General features: G+C 36.7%; 2 protein-coding genes across 3 annotated transcripts in view; both read left to right on the top strand.

Annotated features, from left to right (window-relative positions):
* Hook3 (hook microtubule tethering protein 3) overlaps positions 1-19487 on the top strand; it is a 116852-nt gene extending 97365 nt beyond the window's left edge. For both annotated transcript variants that reach the window (XM_013157500.3, XM_003474624.5), the window contains 5 exons: positions 3152-3234; positions 4313-4413; positions 5929-6033; positions 6200-6271; positions 10137-19487. In XM_013157500.3, the coding sequence (XP_013012954.1) occupies positions 3152-3234; positions 4313-4413; positions 5929-6033; positions 6200-6271; positions 10137-10277 (502 nt within the window). In that variant the 3' untranslated portion in view covers positions 10278-19487. The remainder of the gene's footprint in view (positions 1-3151; positions 3235-4312; positions 4414-5928; positions 6034-6199; positions 6272-10136) is intronic.
* A 1046-nt stretch (positions 19488-20533) lies between these two features.
* Fnta (farnesyltransferase, CAAX box, alpha) overlaps positions 20534-22047 on the top strand; it is a 37228-nt gene continuing 35714 nt past the window's right edge. The window contains exon 1 of the mRNA XM_003474623.5: positions 20534-20788. Coding sequence (XP_003474671.1) covers positions 20592-20788 — 197 coding nt within the window. The 5' untranslated portion in view covers positions 20534-20591. The remainder of the gene's footprint in view (positions 20789-22047) is intronic.

Raw genomic sequence — 22047 nt, 5'->3', positions numbered from 1 at the left:
TTTCGAATTATTTGTTGTAATTCACTATTTTGTTCTTGATTTCAGGGACCCACTCTTCATTTTGGTCATTTCTGCAATTTATTAGTAAATAACAATTTTTTTTTTTTTTTTTTGGTACCAGAGATCAAACTCATGAATGTGCATTTGCAAAGCAGGTGCTTATGCCGCTGAGCTAAATCCCCAGCCCCTATAAATAGCAATTTTTTTATAGCCAGTATTTTTGTCTTATACCATTTCATGGATTCTATACATTCAGTAAATTTGTTGTTCATATTTTGAACCATTTCAATCATCTCTTCCAGGATTTTATTAGTTTCTTCAACTCCACATTGGTTATTTTGTATAATTCCATAAACTTTTGGATCATGTCCTCTTTGAACTCACTAAGTTTAACTCTTTGATCAATTCATAAAGCCCTGCTACCTGTTGTTCACTTTTCCTCTCCGTTAGTGTCCCTAGTATCTGCCTTGGGAAACCTTGGGGGTCTTTTGTTGCCTGTCTTTTGTTTTGTTTTGGTTTATTTTTTTTACCACGTTCATGTGTGCATGTGTGTCTGTATCTGTCTTTATTTTTTGCTGCTTAGAGTTGAAGACATACAAGGTGAGGATGGTTGTAAATGAGATGAAGAAGTGGTTTGAACTCTTCCCCTGTGTTCGGAGGAAATAATTACTTCTGATTATAGCTGATCTGATCATATATCTTTTATGTGTGGTAACCTTTGCAATTATACTTTCACCCTTTATCAGTAGTCTTTGCAGCCCTTAATTCTCTTGCTATCAGCAGTTATTCTGCAGTGTGGAAGTAGAAGTGGAGGGATCAGATGGAGTGATAGGTGGTGAAAGGCGTGTAAGTTGAGAGGAGAGGTAGACAGAAATAACAGGGGTAAAAAATTAGATACGGCATCCGATTCTGTTGGTGATCTTAGGGTTAGATTGCAGGTTGATGTTGATGTTCATAGGGACAAGGATAGGATACAGGAGAAGAGAGTTGTACTTTAGGATTGAGGAAAGCTATGAGATTTTCAGGTCCTGTTATATTTGTGTGTCTGTAAAATAGAAAAGAAGCAAGGGAAGATGGGATACCTATAATGAGAAAGACCAAAAGACATGGAATAGAGAAAACAGAAGATTAATACAAGAGAAGATAAGAGTGATGAGAAAAAGCAGGATTAGCAAACTAAAATTTGAAAGAATTCAAAAAGTGGGAAAAACAAAAACTAAGAACTACTATGTAAACTTGAGTTGAAAAATGAAATAGACAAGAAGAGGGAGAGAAAATAAACACTAAGTTGAAGCAAAAAAAAAAAAAAAATCCATCAGGAACTCAGATCAAATAGTCCAAGAAAACCATACATGCGATTCACATGTGGCTCCTGTATCAAAAGCCTCAAGTGTTCACAGTTTTCCTCTTGCCTTACTTGTGGTCTGATTGCAAGAAACCATACCAGTTTCTCTTCTTTGTTCCTTTCACTCAAAACCCAAAGTAACCCAGCCTCAAGAATTCTCTTCTCCAGCTGGGGTACCTCTCAGAATCGAAGCCTGTCACTATTCTGAGCTTCAGAGATGCTCTAGTCTCCCTAGGCGTGCTTGCAGCCAGTGGATGTTCACAGGAGTCTGTAAGGGGTTTCGCTTGAGGTGGAGTGCACAGAGTCAGCAGGAATCCTGTAGGTGCCTTTGCTTGTTTTCCGCTGCTGAGGGCAGGGAGGGGGATTCACTTGCTCTTGGTGTGGGACTGCCTCCAGGGTGTATCATTCCCCAGTGTTTCAAGGAGAGGTGATGGGAAGAAGGTGCTGTCCTGTGCAGTCTGATCCAGGATGCCAGCCTCTGCAAGGCTGGTTTGTCCATTCCCTCAAGCTGTCCAAAACCCTCTCGTACTGACTGCTCCCCACAGAGATGGGAGCTGGAGCAGTGGTGGTTCTGTTTCCCCTCTTCAGTGATCCAGGGTTTGGTTTGATCTGTTGTGTATCATCTTTCTGATTAATATTTTGTTTTAGAGAGTAAGTATGTTCTCTACTAAGAGGACCTCTGACTTAGTGAATTCTCTGAACATCTCTGACAGGACTGCTCCTCCGGTCAGCCATCTTGGATTGATAGTTTTTCAGTCAGCAGGTTTTTGATGTACTAGAAGGAAAAAAAAATATTATTTCTCAGCCTTTGTGAGAATGAAAAATCACATAGATTGAGAAGTTGGTATTGAATTCTGCCCCCTTTTAAATTTGTTATTCCTTTATGACAAAGACTAGGATACCTGTCATTTAATAGAACTGCTGTCTGACATTTGTTTTGTGGCCATTTTGTGGTAGAAATCTTTATCAGAAAGGACTTATTAATAAAGATGAAGACAGTATTCTTTTTCTTAGAGCTGCCATAATAGATTACCTTAATCTGGCTGGTTTAAAACAATAAAAATGTACCTTCTCAGCTATGGAGCCAGAAAATGTAAAATTAAGGTGTCAGCTGTTGGTTCTTTCTAGAGGTTCTGAGGAAGACTTCCCCAGTGGCCTCCCTGTTTGTGGTGGCTGCCAGCAGGCTGTGGTGTCCTTTAGGCTGTACGTGTCTCAGTCTCCGTCTTCACCTGGCATGCCTTTTTCTGTACAGCAGCTCCTTCATCTTTAGGGGCTCCTTCTAGGACCCCTAATTCCTCACAGAATGTTCTGAACCCTCTATCTACTATTTTTCCTATACATAGATATATATATTATCACATATATTATATATATAGCTTAACTTATAAATTAGAACCAATAAAAGATTACCACAACAATAATAAGCTAAATGTATCATAATGCTCTGATCCAGTGATACTTCCTTTATTCAGTATTATTTTGAGATGTTTATACAATTACATGTATTCACTCTTTTGTTGATGTGTCTTTTCATTAACCTTTATTTTCTGTAATGAGTTTATAATATAAAACCTCTGCAAAGTTTAAAATTTTAACTTTTATATCGTTATTCTGAAAAAAAAAAGACTTGTCCCTTCTTAACACCCCTTCACATATAAAGACACCAATACTGCTTCAAATGAAGATTTTGTCTTACAATACTTGAATGCAAGAGTCTTCCAAGTGTAAAGAATGCAGAACTCTTAATTTGAAGTGGAAGAAAGATATAGAAAAGTCCTAAGTGATAGTGCTTGTATTTTGGTACAGAGAGAAGCTACATGAAGCCAATAACGAGCTGCAGAAGAAGAGAGCCATTATTGAAGACCTTGAGCCCAGATTTAACAACAGCTGTGAGTTTTTTCTGTGTAGCATTTGTTTTAAGTATAGCCATATACTACACTAGAAATGATTTTATAAAGAAATAGGCCCCATTACCTATCCCAGCAATTAAAGAATTCACCTTGTTTACAGAGTATATCCTTTCATCTTAAATTACCAGTTATACTGGTTATACTTATGAGCTTTCCTTAATTGTGGATTCTAATGTAAGTTAGCTAAACTTACACATCTATTTACCTTTACATCTGTAGATAGCTTGGTCTTACTACTTTATATAGGTGAAAGAACAAACTTTTACTTTTTAAAAAGTTCTTTGCAGCCCTGTGAATCAAACCTAGGACTTTACAGTGCTAGACAAGGCCTCTACTGTTGCAAAATCCCCCAGGACTTACCTTTTTAAAATTGTAGTAAAGCATAATAAGACTTAAACCATCAGGCTGGTTTGGGCTGACTTTGTATCCCAGGCTGGTCTTCAATTTGCAAGGTCACCTGCCTCAGCCTCACAAGTGCTGGGATTATAGGAGTGTGCCACCATGCTTGGCTAACATTTAAACTATTTTAAATGTACTATCTAGTGCTGTTAACCCCATTTACACTATTATTCAGCTATCATGACGCCCCATTTTTAAAATATTTTCATCAGTTTATGCTACAACTCTGTACTTCGTGAATGATAATCAATTCTTCTCTGCTATCTATTCTCTGTGAACTTGACTTTCTTAGGTAACTCATAATTACAATCATAACGTGTTTGATCTTATTGTGCTTACATATTTCTGTTAGCATAATGTCTTATTTTTACTTAACACTATGTTCTATGTTGTAGCATGTATTAGAATTGAGTGTATATTACATTGTATGAGTATACCACATTTTGTTTGTACATTCATCCATCAATTGAACTTTATAAGTTTATACTGTTCTATATTGGAATCTTGTTTATTAAAGAAAAACTTTTTGTAAAACAGATTTTTTGAATTGTTTTTAAAAACTATATTTAGTACTACACAGTCTCAAACTTTTCAATTAAAATACAGTTTTAAAGTTGTTAAAATATAAAAATTCTCTTTTAATATCTCCCATCTACAGCCTTAAAAATTGAAGAATTACAAGAAGCTTTACGAAAGAAGGAAGATGAAATGAAGCAAATGGAAGAACGATATAAAAAATACTTAGAGAAAGCTAAAAGTGTAAGTAAGAGGGAGTATGAGGGTAACTCATTGCAATTTCTAATCAACCTTCACTGAGGATTTGAGTGGGGGGGTGTTCGTTTTGAGACAGGGTCTCACTCTATAGTTCAGGCTGGCCTTGAACTTACTGTATAGCCCAGGCTAGTTTTGAATTTGTGGTGATCTTCCTGCCTTACCCTCTCAAGTGCCAGGATTACAGGTGTATGCCACCACAACCAGAGTAAAGTATTACAATGTAGAATGCATGCAGTATAAAAAACCAGAGAGTCGTTGAACAACACCAGCAACAACGAGGAGTGTGAACTAGAAGTAATGCTCAGAATAGGTCTCTGCAGAAATGTGTTACTGATAACTAAAAAGAAATTGTATCATATGTAGCAAATAAGTGCCAGTCACAACCGCGGTTAATAAAAATTAGAATGTGGTACTGTACACAAGTGCTGGTGCCTCTTTATGGCGTATCATGTCAGTAGTAACTCAACAGAATTTAAGCAGTCTTCCAGACCTGACTTTCAGCTGAGAGAAAATGAGGCTTTTGGGACAAACTCAACAGTACCTTCAGGGAAACCATCAAGTAAAACCAGAATTATACATAAAAGTGTCATAGAAAAAACAAAAATAGGCCATGGGACTGGCTTTAAAAAGCTCCACCTAATCACCAAATGCAGTGCACTGATGACTGAGTCCGGATTGGGAGCAGAGGAGGTCAGTTAAGAAATATTTTAGAGATACCTATGGGAAGATGGATTTGAACCAATTAATAACTGTTCTGTCTGGTTGTCAGTCTCCTCACTGATAGTAGTATTGTGGTTATGTGGAATCATGCCCTTGATCTAAGGCTATACACAGGTGAGTACCTCAGGGTTATCATGAGGTCTGTGGATTTCTCTAAAATAGTTCCAAAACAAGTGCTAGTATGTGTGTGTGTGGAGAGAAATCAAATATGGCTCTGTAGCAATTGGTGGCTCTAGGTTAAAGATAAATCTCTTTTTATTATTTTAACATTTTGATGGTAAAAGTACTGAGGAGAAAACTGATATTGTTAGTTAGCCAGAATTGCCTCCCACACCCAGTCTCAGCTATCAGCAGGGGAGGAGCTGGCAGCACAGTGGTAGGCTGATGTCAGCTGGGGCCTCTCCAGGGCCTGTCTCTTCATTGGCAGAGGACAGAGTGGGGAGCTGCCAATCCTGTCTACCAATTTTAAGTCAGGATTGCTTCTCGTAAGTGATTTTTCATCTAATTCAAAGTTGCAACTATTATTATTTCATAAATTTAGATTTTAAATTGTCTTTGTAATGTAAACCCTTGAGTCTCATAGTTTTAACTTTTTTTTTTTTTTGAAGAAAAGAATTGCTTTCCTAGGTGTTATACACTTTGAGATTTTCAATTTTTTGTTTGTTTCCTGCAGGCTTAGGGATTAAATCCAGAACCCCACACTTGTTAATGGAAGCAGTCTGCCACCAAGCTTTGCTCCTAGCCCAAGACTGTAAATTTTTCTTTCATTACTCTTTGCAGGTTATCCGTACGTTAGATCCTAAACAAAATCAAGGAGCAGCACCAGAAATACAAGCTCTTAAAAATCAACTCCAGGAACGGGACCGACTATTCCACTCATTAGAGGTAGTTTACTGTACTATACAATAAAATACTATTATTTTGATTCTTTATTATTTTCTAGGAGCCTCAGTGTGTTACAGGAGTATGTCTGTGATTTAGACAGTGATAGTATTTGGTTTATACTGAACTATCTTGTATGTTTATATGTTTATATGTGCTTGTTCTTTAGAAAGAATATGAAAAAACGAAGAGTCAAAGAGACATGGAGGAGAAATATATTGTTAGTGCCTGGTACAATATGGTAAGAAAAATAGCACTTTAGAACATAATGCAAAATTCACTGGATATTAATTATTTACTGTATTACCTTTACTATACAAGTAATTCCACCAAAAAATGAGAACGTTATTGCTGTCCTAACGCACACTAACAAAATCTCAGTGCCAACCTGAGGACTAACAAGCAGATATGATAACAGCGAGGGCATTTTGAAAATGTAGGTACCCTAAAAAATAGTTTGGTGTCAGCCCATGCAATGCAGGGAAAGGAACATTAATCATAATTGAACATAACTCTTCTGCGCATCACCTTCTGACCTGATTTGTGTACAAGACTCCCTGTGTGCCTTTGCAGGACTTAAATTTAGGACAACTTACCTGTCCCATGGGGTTTAGCGCATTTTCTCGGCCAAACCCTGCCCCACTGGGGCTCTCAAGTTGAATGTTCCAGCACAAAGCCCTGTAAACATACCTCAAGGAAAACTGAACATTCATCAACATTGTGTCTGGGTTTGAAGAACTGTAGCTTTGCAAATGAAGTACTTTTTCAGTATTTTTTTCCCAGAGTTTTTGTCTTCCTTTTCTTTTTGTTGTTCTTCCCAATGAAACAACTTCTGTGTCTGAAACAAGTAATTGAACCACGTTCTTTTCAACATCCTCTTTTCGCCCTCTATGTCTGTGAGCATAAAACCATTGTTTTTGTTTTGCAGTGATAATTGATACTGCCTCATAAAAGTAGTGTCCTTGGCCTAACAATGTGATTTGATCTCTGCTAAAAATTCATAAATTTCATAACACATCAACATTTATATTTTAATCTTGTCAAATTTGTCTTAGTCTTGGTCAATACTAAGATTTCATCACAACTTTTTTTTAGAAAAGAAATAATTTTGCATTTAGCATATTATTAACATGTAAATGTCTTAAAAATTAAACATAGAAACAAAACCACACACTGAATGAAGTTCTCTTGAAATTAATCCTGACATTTACTGTTCCTCTATTAATCTTAGTTATCTCATTCTTAAAGTTCTGTACCTCAATTCTTATTAGTAATCTTGGATTCTTGTATGGTTCCAGACACTGTTTCTCACAGAACCAGGTTCATTCTTTGACAGGTCACAGAGAGTAGTCTTCACCAGGCATGCTGGCACACTTGAGAGGCAGGAGGATCGCCACAAGTTCAAAACCAGCCTGTGAGACCCTGTCTAAAAAAAAAAATCAACCCCCTAAAAGTGCAGAGTCCTAATTTTTGCTCTTTAGAGAGTAAACAGATATATAGAAATTACGTTCAGGTTAGATAACCAGTAATTGCATCTTGCTACATTCAGAAAGCTCCATGGTGTGTCAGCAGCTGAGGGGGAATGGGGTTGGTGAGTGCTAGGAAGGGTATTTTGGTATTAAGGAGCTCAGAACGTGATGTGTATGGTAAGCTCAAAAGCGTGAAGAATGGGAGTAAACTACTGCGAGCAGGAAAGTGAAAGTACATTTTAAATAAGAATTTTATTACAGGTAGCTGAGTTACAGTTTTTTTGTTTTAATATAAGGAGATATTAATAAATACAAAAGGCATGCTTTGATTAAAAAAGCAAAATTTCATAGTAAAATAGACTAGCAATAGTTAATATACTGTGTCATAATCTTAAAAGAATTGGCAAAATGTTGGTCAGAAAACAAATTATAGACACAAAAGACTGTCTTAGCACAAAACTTTCTTTTGAATGAACTAAGAGAAACTAGAAGTATAAATGAAACCAATTAGCATATAAAATATTTTGAAACAATAATTTGAGGAATAAGTTGAACTTTTTATCTACAATTTTGCTCTTTATTAATTTATGTATTTTTTTAGTTTCTCATATAAGAGAAGCCATAAAATATGGTTTAAGCTGGTGTGTCTGACTACTTCATTCAACATTCCGTTCTCAACTAACTTCATTTGGGACTGGGGATGTTGCTCAGTGGTGCAGCACCTGCTTGGCCAGCACAAGAACCTGAGTTCAATTCCCCGTTCCAAGAAAAAAAAAGTTAAATTCATTTGCCTCAAATTTATCTTTGTTTATGCCAGAGTAGCACTCCATTGTGTCCAAATACCACATTTTCTTTATTCATCTGTTTATGTACACATATGCTGTTTCTAAGACCTAGCTATCATGAATGGTGCTGCTGTAAGCATCCGTGTATACATATCCCTGTAATATGATAACTTTAACTCTTTTGAGAAGATACCTACAAGGGGAAGAACTAGATCAAATGTAATTTCTGTTTGTGATTCTTCTGTGGACTCTCCATACTCATTTCCATAGTGGTTATACTAGTTTACAGTCTAAGGAACATGTAGAGGAGTTCTTTTTTACCTACATACTCACCAGCATTTGTTGTTACTAGATTTTGTGTTGATGATGGTCATTCTTTCTGGGGTTTCTCTGATATTGAACATTTTTTCATGTATTTATTGGCCATTTGTACTGCTTCTTAGAAGTGTCTCTATTTCAGTTGCCCATTTTTTGATTGGGCTTTTTATTTGAGGAGACTCTATAATTTTTTGAGTTTTTTATAATCTAGATGTTAATCCTCCATTCAAGGAATAGCTGGCAAAAAGTTTTTCCTGTTCTACAGGTTGTTCCTTCACTCTGTTGGTTGTGTCTTTTGAGGTAACTAAATTAAAGATTATGAATAGATGTCTGTTTTACTCAGATCTTTCAAGGTTGATTTGATTTCAGGTTGACATAAAGTTTTTCTGGTTTTTTTCATTAGGAAATTGTATTATATCTGAGAGTATATAATAAATTGAAATTATATTAAAAATGCAAAGCCAGACCAATATTTTCCTAGAACTAACTAATAAAAAAAACTTAGCTCTAGCCAGGCATGGTGGCACATGTCTATAATCCCAGTGCTTGGGAGTCTGAGGCATGAGAATCACTGGAAGTTCAAAGCCAGCCTGGGCTACATAGTGAGTTCAAAGCAAGCCTAAACTACAAGAACCTCACAAGACCTTGTCTCAAAAAGAGAGGGAGGGAGGGAGAGAGGAAGGAAGGAAGGAAGGATCTTCTAGTCTTTTGTGAATTGTTATTTCTTCCTGGATATCAGCCTCCACCACTTCCTAATAGGTTACCTGTGTCCAGTTGTTGGTAAGATTAAAAAACACCTCTCAATTCTTAAAAGTTTCTCCAGCTAGAGTTCTGCATTGCTTTATTAAAAATTACCAAAACTGTTCTTTTCCTGAACTGCTAGACTTCTGCCTTTATAAAATAATGTTATTTTGTTATTTATTTCTCCACCTTCCGGGAACACCCTATATTCACCCCTTCTGTGGTGGTGTTCTGGGGCCTGCACTTGAGCTCCCTCTCTCCTCTAAGATAGTCAGCGATCCTTATGTCTTCAAGAGAGACCCCTTTGCTCTTTTTTGGGCTCTCAGGAATGGGCAGGTAGGAACTTTTCTTATTTTGTTTGTGAATACAAGTCTACCGTGAAGTGAAGAAAGACACAATCATAGTAAGTATAATACCTAATGTGGCTTTTCAGCATAAGAAATATTTGCATCAGGGATTTCCAAAACCCATGTTAATCAACTACTACCAATCAGTTACACTTTTTTTTCTTAGAAAATCACATTATACATTTAATTTGAAGAGAAAATACGGTTAACATATTCTAAAAATCCTTCCATTATCTATTGTAAATTCAAAGAAGTAAGCCTTAATTTCTTCAGAAGAGTGGCTCTTCATTGTTGGAACTAAATGCCACTACAAGATCTTAATCTGTAATAGAATTAATAGTGTTAAACTGCTTTACTATGCAGTGTAATAAATTCTGCGTAATGAAATTTTCTTCTGTAAGAATATATTCTATTTTTTCATTATCTTTTTTTTTAATATATTACAGGGAATGACTCTGCATAAAAAAGCAGCTGAAGATAGACTAGCTAGCACTGGCTCAGGCCAGTCATTTCTAGCTAGACAAAGACAAGCAACCAGCACAAGAAGATCTTATCCAGGCCACGTTCAGCCAGCTACAGCAAGGTAGAGAAGTCTTGCCGTTAGAAATAAACAACCTGCATAGAAGCATACTTCTGTTACATAGAACAACATTTCAGGAAACTCAGCCAGCTTATTTTTTGTTTCTCTTCTATGTCAGTATTTAGTGTTTCCCATTTGAGGACTTTTTCTCTCTCTGGTATCTTTGTTTTTTTGTTCTTTATTTGTAGACATTTTAGTTCCTTTTAATGTGCCAAAAATTTGTAAGTGTCCAATTAGAAGTGTTGTATAATAGTGTAGCACTTTTCTTTGTATGGAAATGTTCTCTTCCGCAATGGTGTAAGCTTTGTATTGAATTACATTTTCTGCCAATAATTGATACACAATTTATAATCTTTATTGTGCTTATGTGTTACTGTGCTTTATAAGAATGTCTTTGTTTAAAGGGAATTGATCTTTTTATGATGTATTAATCTCTTTTCACTTGTTTTCCAAATGCACTCAAGTAACTTACATATTTACTACGCAGAATGATTGACAAGCGCACTTTTTGCAAAGACTTAAATACATTGGCAGAGGTGCTAATTAAATCTTTCCTAAGGCACCTGGCAGAATTACTTAAGAGGGGAGAAAATGAGTTTACAGGGAGCTAAATTGTCCTAAGATTTGGAAAAAAATATATGAAATTTTATTATTTTGTGCTATTCTGTTTGCTGGCAGAAGTGAATACATTGGTGATGTTATTTGGGGGAGAAATGATAGAAGAAAGAAATCAGGTAGTACATTAATTTTTCCTTACTTTGAAATAACTTAGTAACTGAGGTCAGATTCAAGCCATTTGCTTTTCATTTAGACTTTCAACTTTTTTCCACAACTAAAGGATTTCTTTTTCATATACTTATGGTTATTGGGAGCTTTATCTGTTAGGCAGTTTGTTTACGTGTGTCTCATTCGTTTTACTTTTATTCCTGCATTTAAACTTTTCCATTTCTCAGTAGTTATGCTACTTAACATTTTCCTATCAGCCATTAAGATCATAAATGACTTCGTTATGTGGTATTCTGATAGATCTCTTCATACTTTTTCCTGGTTATATCTACTAGTCCAAAAATTTGTTATGAGTACATTTCATTGGGTATTTGTTGGCCTCAAAGTGCTTATAGACCATATTTATTTACATTGACGGGTGATTGTCAAGAAACCATTGTAAAGCACTTCCTCTGTTAAGGTGCTGTGTACATGTGAGATCTCTTTTACTTCAAGATGAAATGCCTTTGCTCTAACTTTTTCCATACTAGTTCTGTAAATATTTGGTCCCAAATCATATTTAACTGCCTTTCCAGCCTTTTTCTTACACCATAGGACATTTCTTAAAAGCAAAACAATCCTCAAATTAGGTCAGTTTTTGTTTGTTTTTACATAGGTCACTTAATATGATGATGATATTTCATTCAGTAGCTATTTGGAAATTAAGGTTTCATTTAGTTCTGTGTATTACATTACAAATAAGTAATTTAAAACAAGCTTAGTGTAACTAAGAAATTTCAAAAACTGTGTTTGATTTTAAATCCTACTTCCTCCTTTATAAAAAAGTTAACTTAGAGTGCTTTTATTCTCTGAAATCATTCTTAAATGTATTAGAGCATACACAGAGATGATGCCATGCACTGTGCAGTTTTCTACGTCATGTGAAACTCTGGGCACAGTATGAGTCCTTTTGCCCACTAAGACCATTAAAGTAGCAAGGGTTAGTAACAGTGGAGAGAGCCAAGTAAATAGAATGGTTGTAACGTTTTAAGAAGACCCAGTCAACATGTCTGTCTGTATGTATGTCTGACAGTTTCCCTGTGTTGCTCAGGCTGGCATCATACTCCTGCCTCAGTTTCCTGAGTACCTAGAATTGCAGGCATGTATCACCTTGCCTGGTGAATGTAGCAGATTTTCACAGTGAAAGGTTCTTTAATGTAAGAGGGTTCTGACTTCCATCTTTATTTCACAAATAGCATAAAGATTCAATCATTTTTAAAGCAGATGGGGATATGAACATTAATCTTGATAAAACTTAAATTATTGGGAAATTATACCCACCGAATAAGGTCTCCAACCTGCTTATTAAATGAATTATGTCTATAAAGTGAGAGGCTTTCATTTTCATCCTGTACTACTGCCTATTCCTGAACTGTTCACACACCTATTCATATATTTTCTAAGGGATTAGAAAAGTGTCAGCCTTTGTAGAAGGAAGTTTTACTTTGCATATTCTTTAGCATCTGCTGTCTGCTAGAACTATAGTGTTTATATTTATAACTTTTACTCTTTTACTGTACCCTTAAAGTTTGGTACATTATTTTCATTACACAGAATGAATTATATTTCTAAACATTTTACATGTTTAAAAACAGGTCAGGCGTGGTGGCGCATGCCTGTAATCCCAGCACTCAGGAGACTGAGGCAGGAGGATCACTGTGAGTTCAAGGCCAGCCTGGGCTACAGAGTAAGTTCAAGGCCAGCCTGAACTGCATAGGGAAACCGTGTCTCAAAAAGTCAAAAGAAAAAAGAAATAAAAAATAAAAACAAAATAGGCTTTTATAAGGAGTACTATATGAATATATTTTAGGTGTCAGAAACCAAGAACAAACTAGGCTAGGGATATGGGTAGAACGCTTGGTATGCAAGGTGCTGAGTTTCATCCCTGGCACCAAAAGAGAGCCAAGAATAAAATGTAACTCTGACAGTAGTAGTCTTTTCCTTGTCCAGATTTAGATGGGATTTATGATGTTTGTGTTTCTTCAGTAATTTCTCAGGGCGTTTGTGGTAATGCATACTCTGTCTAGAAGTTCAGAGATGACTGGAGCAGCTTGGTCTAGACGGGAACTATACTTGGATATGTTTTCCTACACTCCTCGCATTGTTGGCTTCCCGAAGCCACAGTGAGCTTGAGTAGTGGAGGAATCTGGCGTCGGTGGAGTCCATGCACTGTCATTGTCTGCGGTGGGGTAAGCTGTCCCCACAGCACCTGGCTTTCACTCAGAAAAGCCTGTGTTGCTTTTCTTCTAACCATCATGGGAGAGTCAAGTCAATAAAGAAGAACATTAATATTTATGTTCCACAGTGTGCATTTCAGAAGTTAGTAATAGAAGAATCTAGTGAATACCATTTTTCATATCTGAAATGAGATCATGCCCTTGCATATCTTAAAAGAACTTTAAAAAATTGAATTGAATTTAACCATTTGTTGAGTTACTTGCTAGTACTGCAACAAAGAAAAAGGCGTTCCTAATAAAAGAACCATGTTTCAGAATTTATCATTAAAGAATTATTTCTACTAGATATCTCTAGCCTGGCAAAATTTGTTTAATGAGATGATTAATTATAATAAGGATAATACAGCTTTGATTTTCTTGAAGTTTTAATATTTTGTTACTGATAAAACCTCGGTTGTACAAAATTAAGCTAAATATTTTTTGATCTGACATATTCTGTTTCATTAATTCTCACAAAGAAATGAAAATCCATGCTGTGCAAAGTAGAGGATTGCTAATTAAAGGATGAGTTAGGTTGAAGGAAAGACAGATTTTATTTGAGCCACTTTACTCTTTTTAGTAGCAGTTTTAAGTCTTAAGATGTGAAATATTGTTGAGTGTCTGCAGCTGCCATTCAAGTACCCATCTGTCATTTCAATGATAATACCATGTTTTAAACTTTAAAATCTTTGCCTCCATGTAAGAATTATCTTACTAAAAATCTATATTTAAAAAAGATTCCTTAACTTTCTGCATTTAATCTCATGTAGCTACTCAGACCTTTTATTCCAGGAATGGTACAATTATGCAGGGTTGGGAAACATGCAATTAATTGATCTGAAAACATCCACAGCTGGTACAAATTTGCTACTTTATACCCATGTGGATAAGAGTATCTTTGATCCTAAAGTGTTTGAACTCTTGCTTTTTGCTAAGGCAAAATAAGAAAATATGAATATTATTATAAAAAGTATTTTGCCCCCTCCCCTTTTTCTTCGGGATGGGGTTTTTCTACGTAGGGAGTTCAGCCTGGCCTTGAACTCACTACACACCCCAGGCCGATGTCAGACTTGGAGTGGTAATTCTTGCTGTGGCCTCCTAAATGCTAGGACACAAGCATGCACCACCTTGTCCAGCTGACTTCTTATCTTGTATCATAAGGGGAGATTTTTGCCGGAATTGCCATTTAACTGATGTTGTGAAGGCTATGTGGTACTGTAAAGTAGGATGAAAGAATATCCTGAACACAATAAAACGAGATGGCAAAATCCATGGAAATTATTTTGTCATGGTTTTTATTTTTCTGTAAGTTAAAAAGGATTTCAAAAAAGTAAACTTTTTCCTGTAGCCTAGTCAAAATGGCAACTTCTCTGGGTAGTTTATTCAACCCAGTTTGAAAATGGCTTCTAAATTTATTAGGATTATTGTTATCCTTATTTTTAATTTTGGGAGTTTTGTTTTTGTTTTTTGGGGGCCCTTGCTATGCAGCTTAGGCTGGCCTTGAACTTCCTGTGTAGCCCAGACTGGCCTTGAACTCATGACGATCCTCCTGCCTCAGCCTCCCAAGTGCTGGATTACAAGCATGTGCCACCATGTGGCTGATTTATAGAGAATATTTAAATAATTGGTATATGTTTCTTTTATTAAGATTTTTGAAAATTTTTTCTTCGTTGTCCAATATTACCACACAATAAAGTTCTAGAGTTTTACAAAATAGAAACCATTCTCAGAAGCCTACATATTGTAAAATAATTTGCTGCTGACATGGCAAGTTTCTGTTCTTCCCCATTCCTCTGAATTATGAAAGAGTAGCACCCTTTTTATAAAATGAAGGACAACATAAATATAATTGTATCCATCTCTTTTAAATCACTGATTATGTTCTTGGGAAGTACATGGTGATTGGTAATCCAGTTCACATGCATTATGTTTATGAATATAAAACAAAATCTATAATTAGAACCTTTAAATCATGGATTCTTCCCATTGAAGCAAAATAAGAGAGATGTGACATTGTTTTTTGACCAAGAGACCTAAACCAAAGTAGGTCCACTTTATGAGTTTTGGCAGTTGTGGGTTCCATAAGTGCTTCCCTAGAGCCGTGAGTGTGTACACACACATATGTATGTGCATGTATTTACATATTCAATATTATTTGCTGTCTCCAGTATTCTTCTGTTTTATATTCTGTAAGGTTAAGTTTACATATAGTGTATAAGTGAAAATTGAAGTTAACAAAGCTGTTAAGGCACATCTATTCTGGAAAGTAGAATGGGGATACTGCACTAAGAAGTATCTAGGCAGTTAAAAATACTAACAGTGAAAACTTAAACTGTCTTATAATAGTTTACATAAAATCTTACTTGTTAAAGAGTATTCACACGTCTAATTTCTAGTTGCCCTTCAGTGAGTATTAACCAAGCGTGTATGTGTTTAGTTAACTGTAACTGTACTATAATGTAACTGTATGTGTTCATTAGTGCCCAGAAAATTATTTTTTTAAGGAAAATTATTTCATTGTGAGACAAATGATTACTGTATCTGTGATGATTATTTCAGGCCATTCAAAATGCTATGATGAGATGAGGAAAAGAAAACCTGTGGTGGCTGAAAATAATGGCCAGCAGTCATCAGAATCTGCCTTTGTCCAGTGTACACGCCATTAGCTAAATTGGATTTCATTACATGTGGTAGCCCCACAAAAAGAGTACTATTCAGAATAAAGACAAAAATAAAATTCTTAAAAGCATATTCAAAGTGAGCCACTAGGTACATGATACATTACCACTAGACTCAGAATCAAGATTAAAACAGAGGTGTCTGTAGACCCAAAATTTTGGAATGATGAGGCTCTCAAACCCAGAATTATATCTTCCCTGAACTTAAAGGAAAAATTAAATACCATAAAAAAGAGCAAACCTCCAAGAACTCAAAATATGCTGAGGCTTCAGTGTGCCATATATGCATAAAAGCCTCTGAACAAGCTTTATCATGTGAGAGCTCTAATCTGGGAAAAAATAATATGGTAATAAGTACAGTATTTGTGTTACAAAATGAATTTTTTAAAAATGTTCTTGATATATTTATCAACCTATGGACACATTCTATAGTGTTTATATATCAGTATTAGAGAATGAGTATCTTAATATTTACTGTTATTTTAGTCATTTATATGTTATTTATACTTTGCTGCAAAATTCACAGCACTTTACTAATACTATTGTTTCTTTCTACTTTTCTGTGTTATTTTTTATTAATATCTTAAATTCAGAAATCTGAAGTTGTAAACCTAGAAATGTGTAGCTGGATTGGGCTACTGGGCATGGGTTACTTCTGACCTGTCATATTAGGAAGCTTCCATTGTAATGTTACACAACAAAATCCAGATATTCTGAGATGCTAATACTTGAAACTTTGGTTTTTAGAGTTGGCTAATAAAACAAAACTGTTTTCTGGTTAGGCATAAGATTTTCTTACCTTTCTTTGTACTGTCTCCAAAAATATGAACTTACAAAGTGTCCCTGACTAATAGTTTCTTCATCGTTGCAAATACGCAGAGTAGGAGAAAGCAAGCTACTGTCACATCAGAGAATCTGAAAAGTAGTGGAAGTAATGGGAAAAGGCAAAATGCCAGAATACCACAAAAAACATTCTTAGTTTTATAGCAGATTCATCTTTGGTCTTGGCTCTTTTCCTAAGTTCATACTGGACAAAATTTTCAGTTTGCTGTATTAAGAGATTTTTTTAAGTGCCAGAAATTTTCTGTTTATAACATGAATGTATTAATATTCAAATCATAGACCCAAAGTACTGAAATATTTGTTACATAAACACAGGCATATAGTTACCTCCAAAAAATAGAAAGATTTGCTTATGGGGATATTGTCTTGTTTCATTTTTTTAGATGAGATGCTCATTTTTGATTGTATAAAAGTTTCTGAATTGGGGTTGGGGGAATAGGTCAGTGATAGGATACTTGCTAGCATGTATGAGACCCTGGCTTCCGTTCCCAGAGTCTTTCTTAAGCCAGTCCACCTAGAAGACAGCAAAAGTTTCACACACAAGAACAAAATACACTTTTAAAATCTAATTAATTGTTGAATGAATAAGTCTCTTTCAAAAAGTGTTTTAACTTTCACTGGCTCCCTATTAATCTAAGTAAGAATTCATTAGCAGCCAATTCAGAACCACCAGCCACATGTGGCAGTTCAAATGAATTAAGTCAAGTTAGAACTTGAGTCCTTGCATCCCCACTTGGGGAGTGTTCTACAGGTGTAAGACATTCCCCTCATTGCAGAAAATGTTGTTTGCCAGCACTTGTGATACACAGGAGAGGACAAAAACAAAGGCCGGCAATCAGTGTGACAACTCATAGTTCAGCACCTACTAGAAGAAGGCTTTTTTCTTATAAAAATGAGCCTTTTTAGAGGACCCTAGAACTTGAACTCACTGTGAAGCCAGTCTGGCCTTAAATCGCAGTGACCCTCCTGAGGCAGGAGTGCTGTGATTACAGATGACCACCACCACGCCCAGCCAAATACTTTTCGGTCATAGCCTCCTCCTCTTAATAACTTGGATCATGAATCAAATTGTTTTATATATAACTTTCACTAATAACTTTTACCAAGCATTTACTAATAGAATGTGATTTAGCTAGTGAAAACATTTCAAAGTATCTATTGTAAATTTACTTGGTCTGTTACAAAATGCTGAATGTAGCTAAAATGATATACTGACATATCTTTGAAATTGTTTTGGTGAAAACAAGGGATTTGTGTGTTGTCACACATGTAAGCACAGGGATCTAATCCAGCACCTCCCTCATGCTAGGCAGGCATTTTGTTAATCATAACTCTTTTTTAGTAAACTTGGTGCTTGGTTAAAAGTACCCTGTTAGGAAGTCACAAGACTTCCCTCTTCCTGTTTAAAGTTCTATAATCGGACAACAGAATTGACCTAGTAGTGTCAAACTCCAAACAATATATGTTGAAATTCTTATGTATTCCAAATATAAGTGGGTGAATATTTTAAGAGTTTTATTATTTTCTCTGTGGCCTGATTTAATGTGTGTTCTACAAAGACACATAGTAGTTAAGGAAAATTTTCACTGTGGTTGAAATTTTAAGAAGCCTTTTACTATAAATACAGGAAATGACTGTACACAAATGCCAATCCATGATTTGGGACCTTTTAATTTTTTTTTTAAATCTTTTGTTTTTTATTAGCCTTACTGATTCAAATGCACTAAAATGTCATTGCTGTCACAAATTTTGCTGTTTGCAGATTCTTTATAATTGATAATGGTTTGGACTTTAGAAAATAATTTCTAGGTTATTTTGCAATTTTACATATATACAGTTGCCCCACATTTATAACACCTACTTTTTAATTGTATAATAATAAAATTCAAACACTTAGTAATTTACTTTGATTTCTAAATTTAAAATATCAGAAATTTAGACACATATAATGGACTTACTTCCCTGTAGTACATTTGTAACTTTTCAGATGAGCTGGAAAGCACGTTGGTACATTGGAGTTGGAGTTGATTACCATCCCAGCTCTAAAGCCTTATTATTCTGATGTCTTAAGAAGTATTGATTGTTCTGTGAATTGTTGTTTTCATTCACCACTTTTCATTTTAGCCTTTGCAAAATGTATTGCTGAGTACATTCTTATTTCCTATTGACTATTGAATTTATAATTCTATAAATATTCTTTTATAATCAAGAATGATGTCCACTCAGGACTCTGAATTCCTCACTTCACAAATGAGAATACAATATGGATCTACCAACATTGTACATAACAGTGCCCAAGCATTTTTTCACCTGTTCACCAAACACTTGCTATGTATTGAAATTGTTACATTTCTCAATCATTTTTGAGGTGAATTGACTTGTTAGAGAACGACCGAAGAATTGTAACTAAAGCCACAGATACATAAAAGTCCAAGAAATCATCAAAAGATGGATTTCTTAGTGTTTTTATTTTTAAATATTGGATTTACTTTTGGTAATATTTTTTCATTTTAATTTGATGATTGTCAGTTTGTTATGGTACTATATGTATGTGTTTATGTGTATGCATATAATATATGTATATGTATATGAAGAATAAAGTTAAGATTTGGTCAAACTATATTTTCCCATTCAAGTACAAAAAATGTTTTCAAGGCTGCAAAAAGTGTACAGTTGTTAAACAAGTTGTAAATAAAGACTTGTATAAAAATTTCACTTCAATTTTTGTTTCCTTTTGCTCTTAAAATATATTTGATAACTGATTATATTTTTCTTCCTGCCTCTAGTACTTGCCAGTATACTATCAATTTAAAGATTATATCACTGACACACCTATACAATGTAAATCTTTAAAAAAGGAACAGACACAAATACTGTTAATTTTTTTTAGTTACCTTAAAATCGTAAGGTAGACACACATGAGCTACTTCTGCAGCTTGTCCCAGTGTACGGATGTAGTAATGTGAGGTCTGTTACTATTTGTGAAAGTTAATTGGAACGTTTGTAAGTCAGGGTCTTGCTGTGTACTGTAATTAATACCGCCCAGCCCATAAATCCAGCTCTGTGTCGGGAACGGGTGGGTGGACCACCTGCACCTATTCCTTCCCGAAAACGTTCGTTTTAGAAGTGTGGATAAGCCACGGTTAATGTCCACCACATGCCCTTACTATGTGCCCCACTTACCTGTTGATCAATAGTTAAGTCGCTACACTTGCAGCCTTACTGGTTAATCGTGTACCCACATTTGCAGTATAAATTACCCCTGACAAAGCGCCTTAGTGGCAACCCACTTTCAGGACTCCTGTCTCTCAGGAGCAATCTCTTGATAAATCTTTCGTATTCTAAACTTCCATTGTCTCCTGGAATTCACTTTTTCCATTTTGAGGGACACAAAGTCGGCATATGTAACATCTAGCAAGTAAGGGGTGATATTTTGCCCATATCAAAATGAAATCTGGCAGCGCCAGGGATTTAGCTCAGCACCATAGGCGCCTGCTCGAGGTGTGAGAGTGATCCCCGGTACCAAAAAAAATCTGGCTTAATAAAATCTTGCACTGAAAAAAAACGCAGGAGCATAAAGACCTTAGAAGAGTCCCAAAGTCGAGCTCCGCTGAGAAGAAAGCGTGAGCCAGGGTTTGTGTGACTCCGCAAAGGTAATGGGAGCTGACTCTGTAGGCGCACTTCCGCCTGTGAGGGCTGTCGGGAAGCGCGGCGCCTCCGTGCTTGGACTTCCGGGTCGGCAGGAAACCGGAACTCAGGAGCACGGCGGGGCAGGGGGCGTGGTTCCGCGCCACCCCGACCGCTACGGACCGGGGTGAGATGGCGGCCACCGATGTCGGTGAACCTGCGCAAGGCGACGAGCCCGCTCAGCCGGAGCAGCCGCCGCCGCAGCCTCACCCGCCGCCGCCGCAGCAGCCACAGGAGGACGAGATGGCAGCCGAGGCTGGGGAAGCCGTAGCGTCTCCCATGGACGACACGTTCCTGAGCCTGGACTCGCCTACCTACGTGCTGTACAGGTAAGGCGGAGGCCAGCGCGGCGGGCCCGCTGGGCGGGGGCTCAGGGCGCCGGGCGCGGCCTCTCTCCAGCACTGCGAGGCGTGGCCGAGCCGGGCGCCCGCCTCCCTGCGGCCGCCGCTGTGGCGAAGTACGGAGCGTGGCTGGCACTGTGGCGCTTCGGCCGCCGGGGTCCGCACCTTTCAGAAACCTGGCGCTCTCTTCTGTGCTTCCGGACGCTGCCTAGGTAGTAGCCGTACGAATTCAGAAACATTAGCGTACGGTTTTGGTGGCGTACCAAGAGGAATTTTTATTTTTAAAATAAAAGGGCCACCTTTGCTTCTTTAAAAAGGAACTGGAATCCTTTGCGTGATTCTGCTGGAATAACAGCTAAAGTAAGATCTTAAGGACTGAGACACTTTGATTTAACACAGAGTCTCAGCTAGGCATCGAAGTAGTCTGTAAGCTTGAATTGCCCTAAAGTCAATTATGTAATGATGCACAGCCTCATCTGCAATATAAATGATGTTGAGGTCCTGTTGTAACTTTTTGCCTCTTTTCCCTACTTCCGAATACCCCGTCCCATTGCTGTCTGTCCGTTGCTTTCAGATAGTGATAGGATTTTCTAGCACCTTGTCTAGCTCTGGCAAAGACAATCCAAAATTCTTTCGTTCTGCAGTTCTAGCTAAACTGCATTTGACGGCTTATTTGCTTGATTTTATGAAATAGAGAAGGTCGCAATCCAGACGGTTTATTTTTGTTTTGGAGTTAGTGTTTTTACTGATTTAAATTCGTTTTGGTGGCCCATCACCCTCTGTATTGTGAAATATTTAGTTTCTTCCTATGACTGTGTCTGATTTCCCAATGACAGCCCGCTTTCCATGCCACTCCCCTGAAGCTGTAGGTTTCACATCTCAAGCCATTGGATCCCTGTATTTCTTATGTATGTGTCGTGAACACAATTTAAAGGTTGTATGACAGATACTTGCTGTCGAGAACTCATCAATATACAGAAGTAAAGTGGGTGAAAGAAAAAGAATACATGGTGTAAGAAAATTATGGTAACCAATAAAGATGTATCGTATTGCAAAAAAAGGCAAATATGAAGAATGCTTACATTTGCAAAATATTATTGGAGTAAAAGACACATCAGAATGCTCTCCCTCCATCCAGACACTTGTATCATACTCTCCCTTACCACTTTCTGAAGCAGTTGTGAGAGTCCTGTTTCCGAGTGTCCTGTCAAGTTGTATGATGCTGGGCACCAACCCTCAGGGAAGAA

This window comes from Cavia porcellus, unplaced genomic scaffold (assembly GCF_034190915.1).
Source record: "Cavia porcellus strain 051 isolate PalLab524CR breed Dunkin Hartley unplaced genomic scaffold, mCavPor4.1 scaffold_26, whole genome shotgun sequence".
Taxonomy (NCBI): domain Eukaryota; kingdom Metazoa; phylum Chordata; class Mammalia; order Rodentia; family Caviidae; genus Cavia; species Cavia porcellus.
The sequence above is the reverse complement of the archived record's forward strand: the minus strand, read 5'-3'. Positions and strand labels throughout refer to the sequence as shown.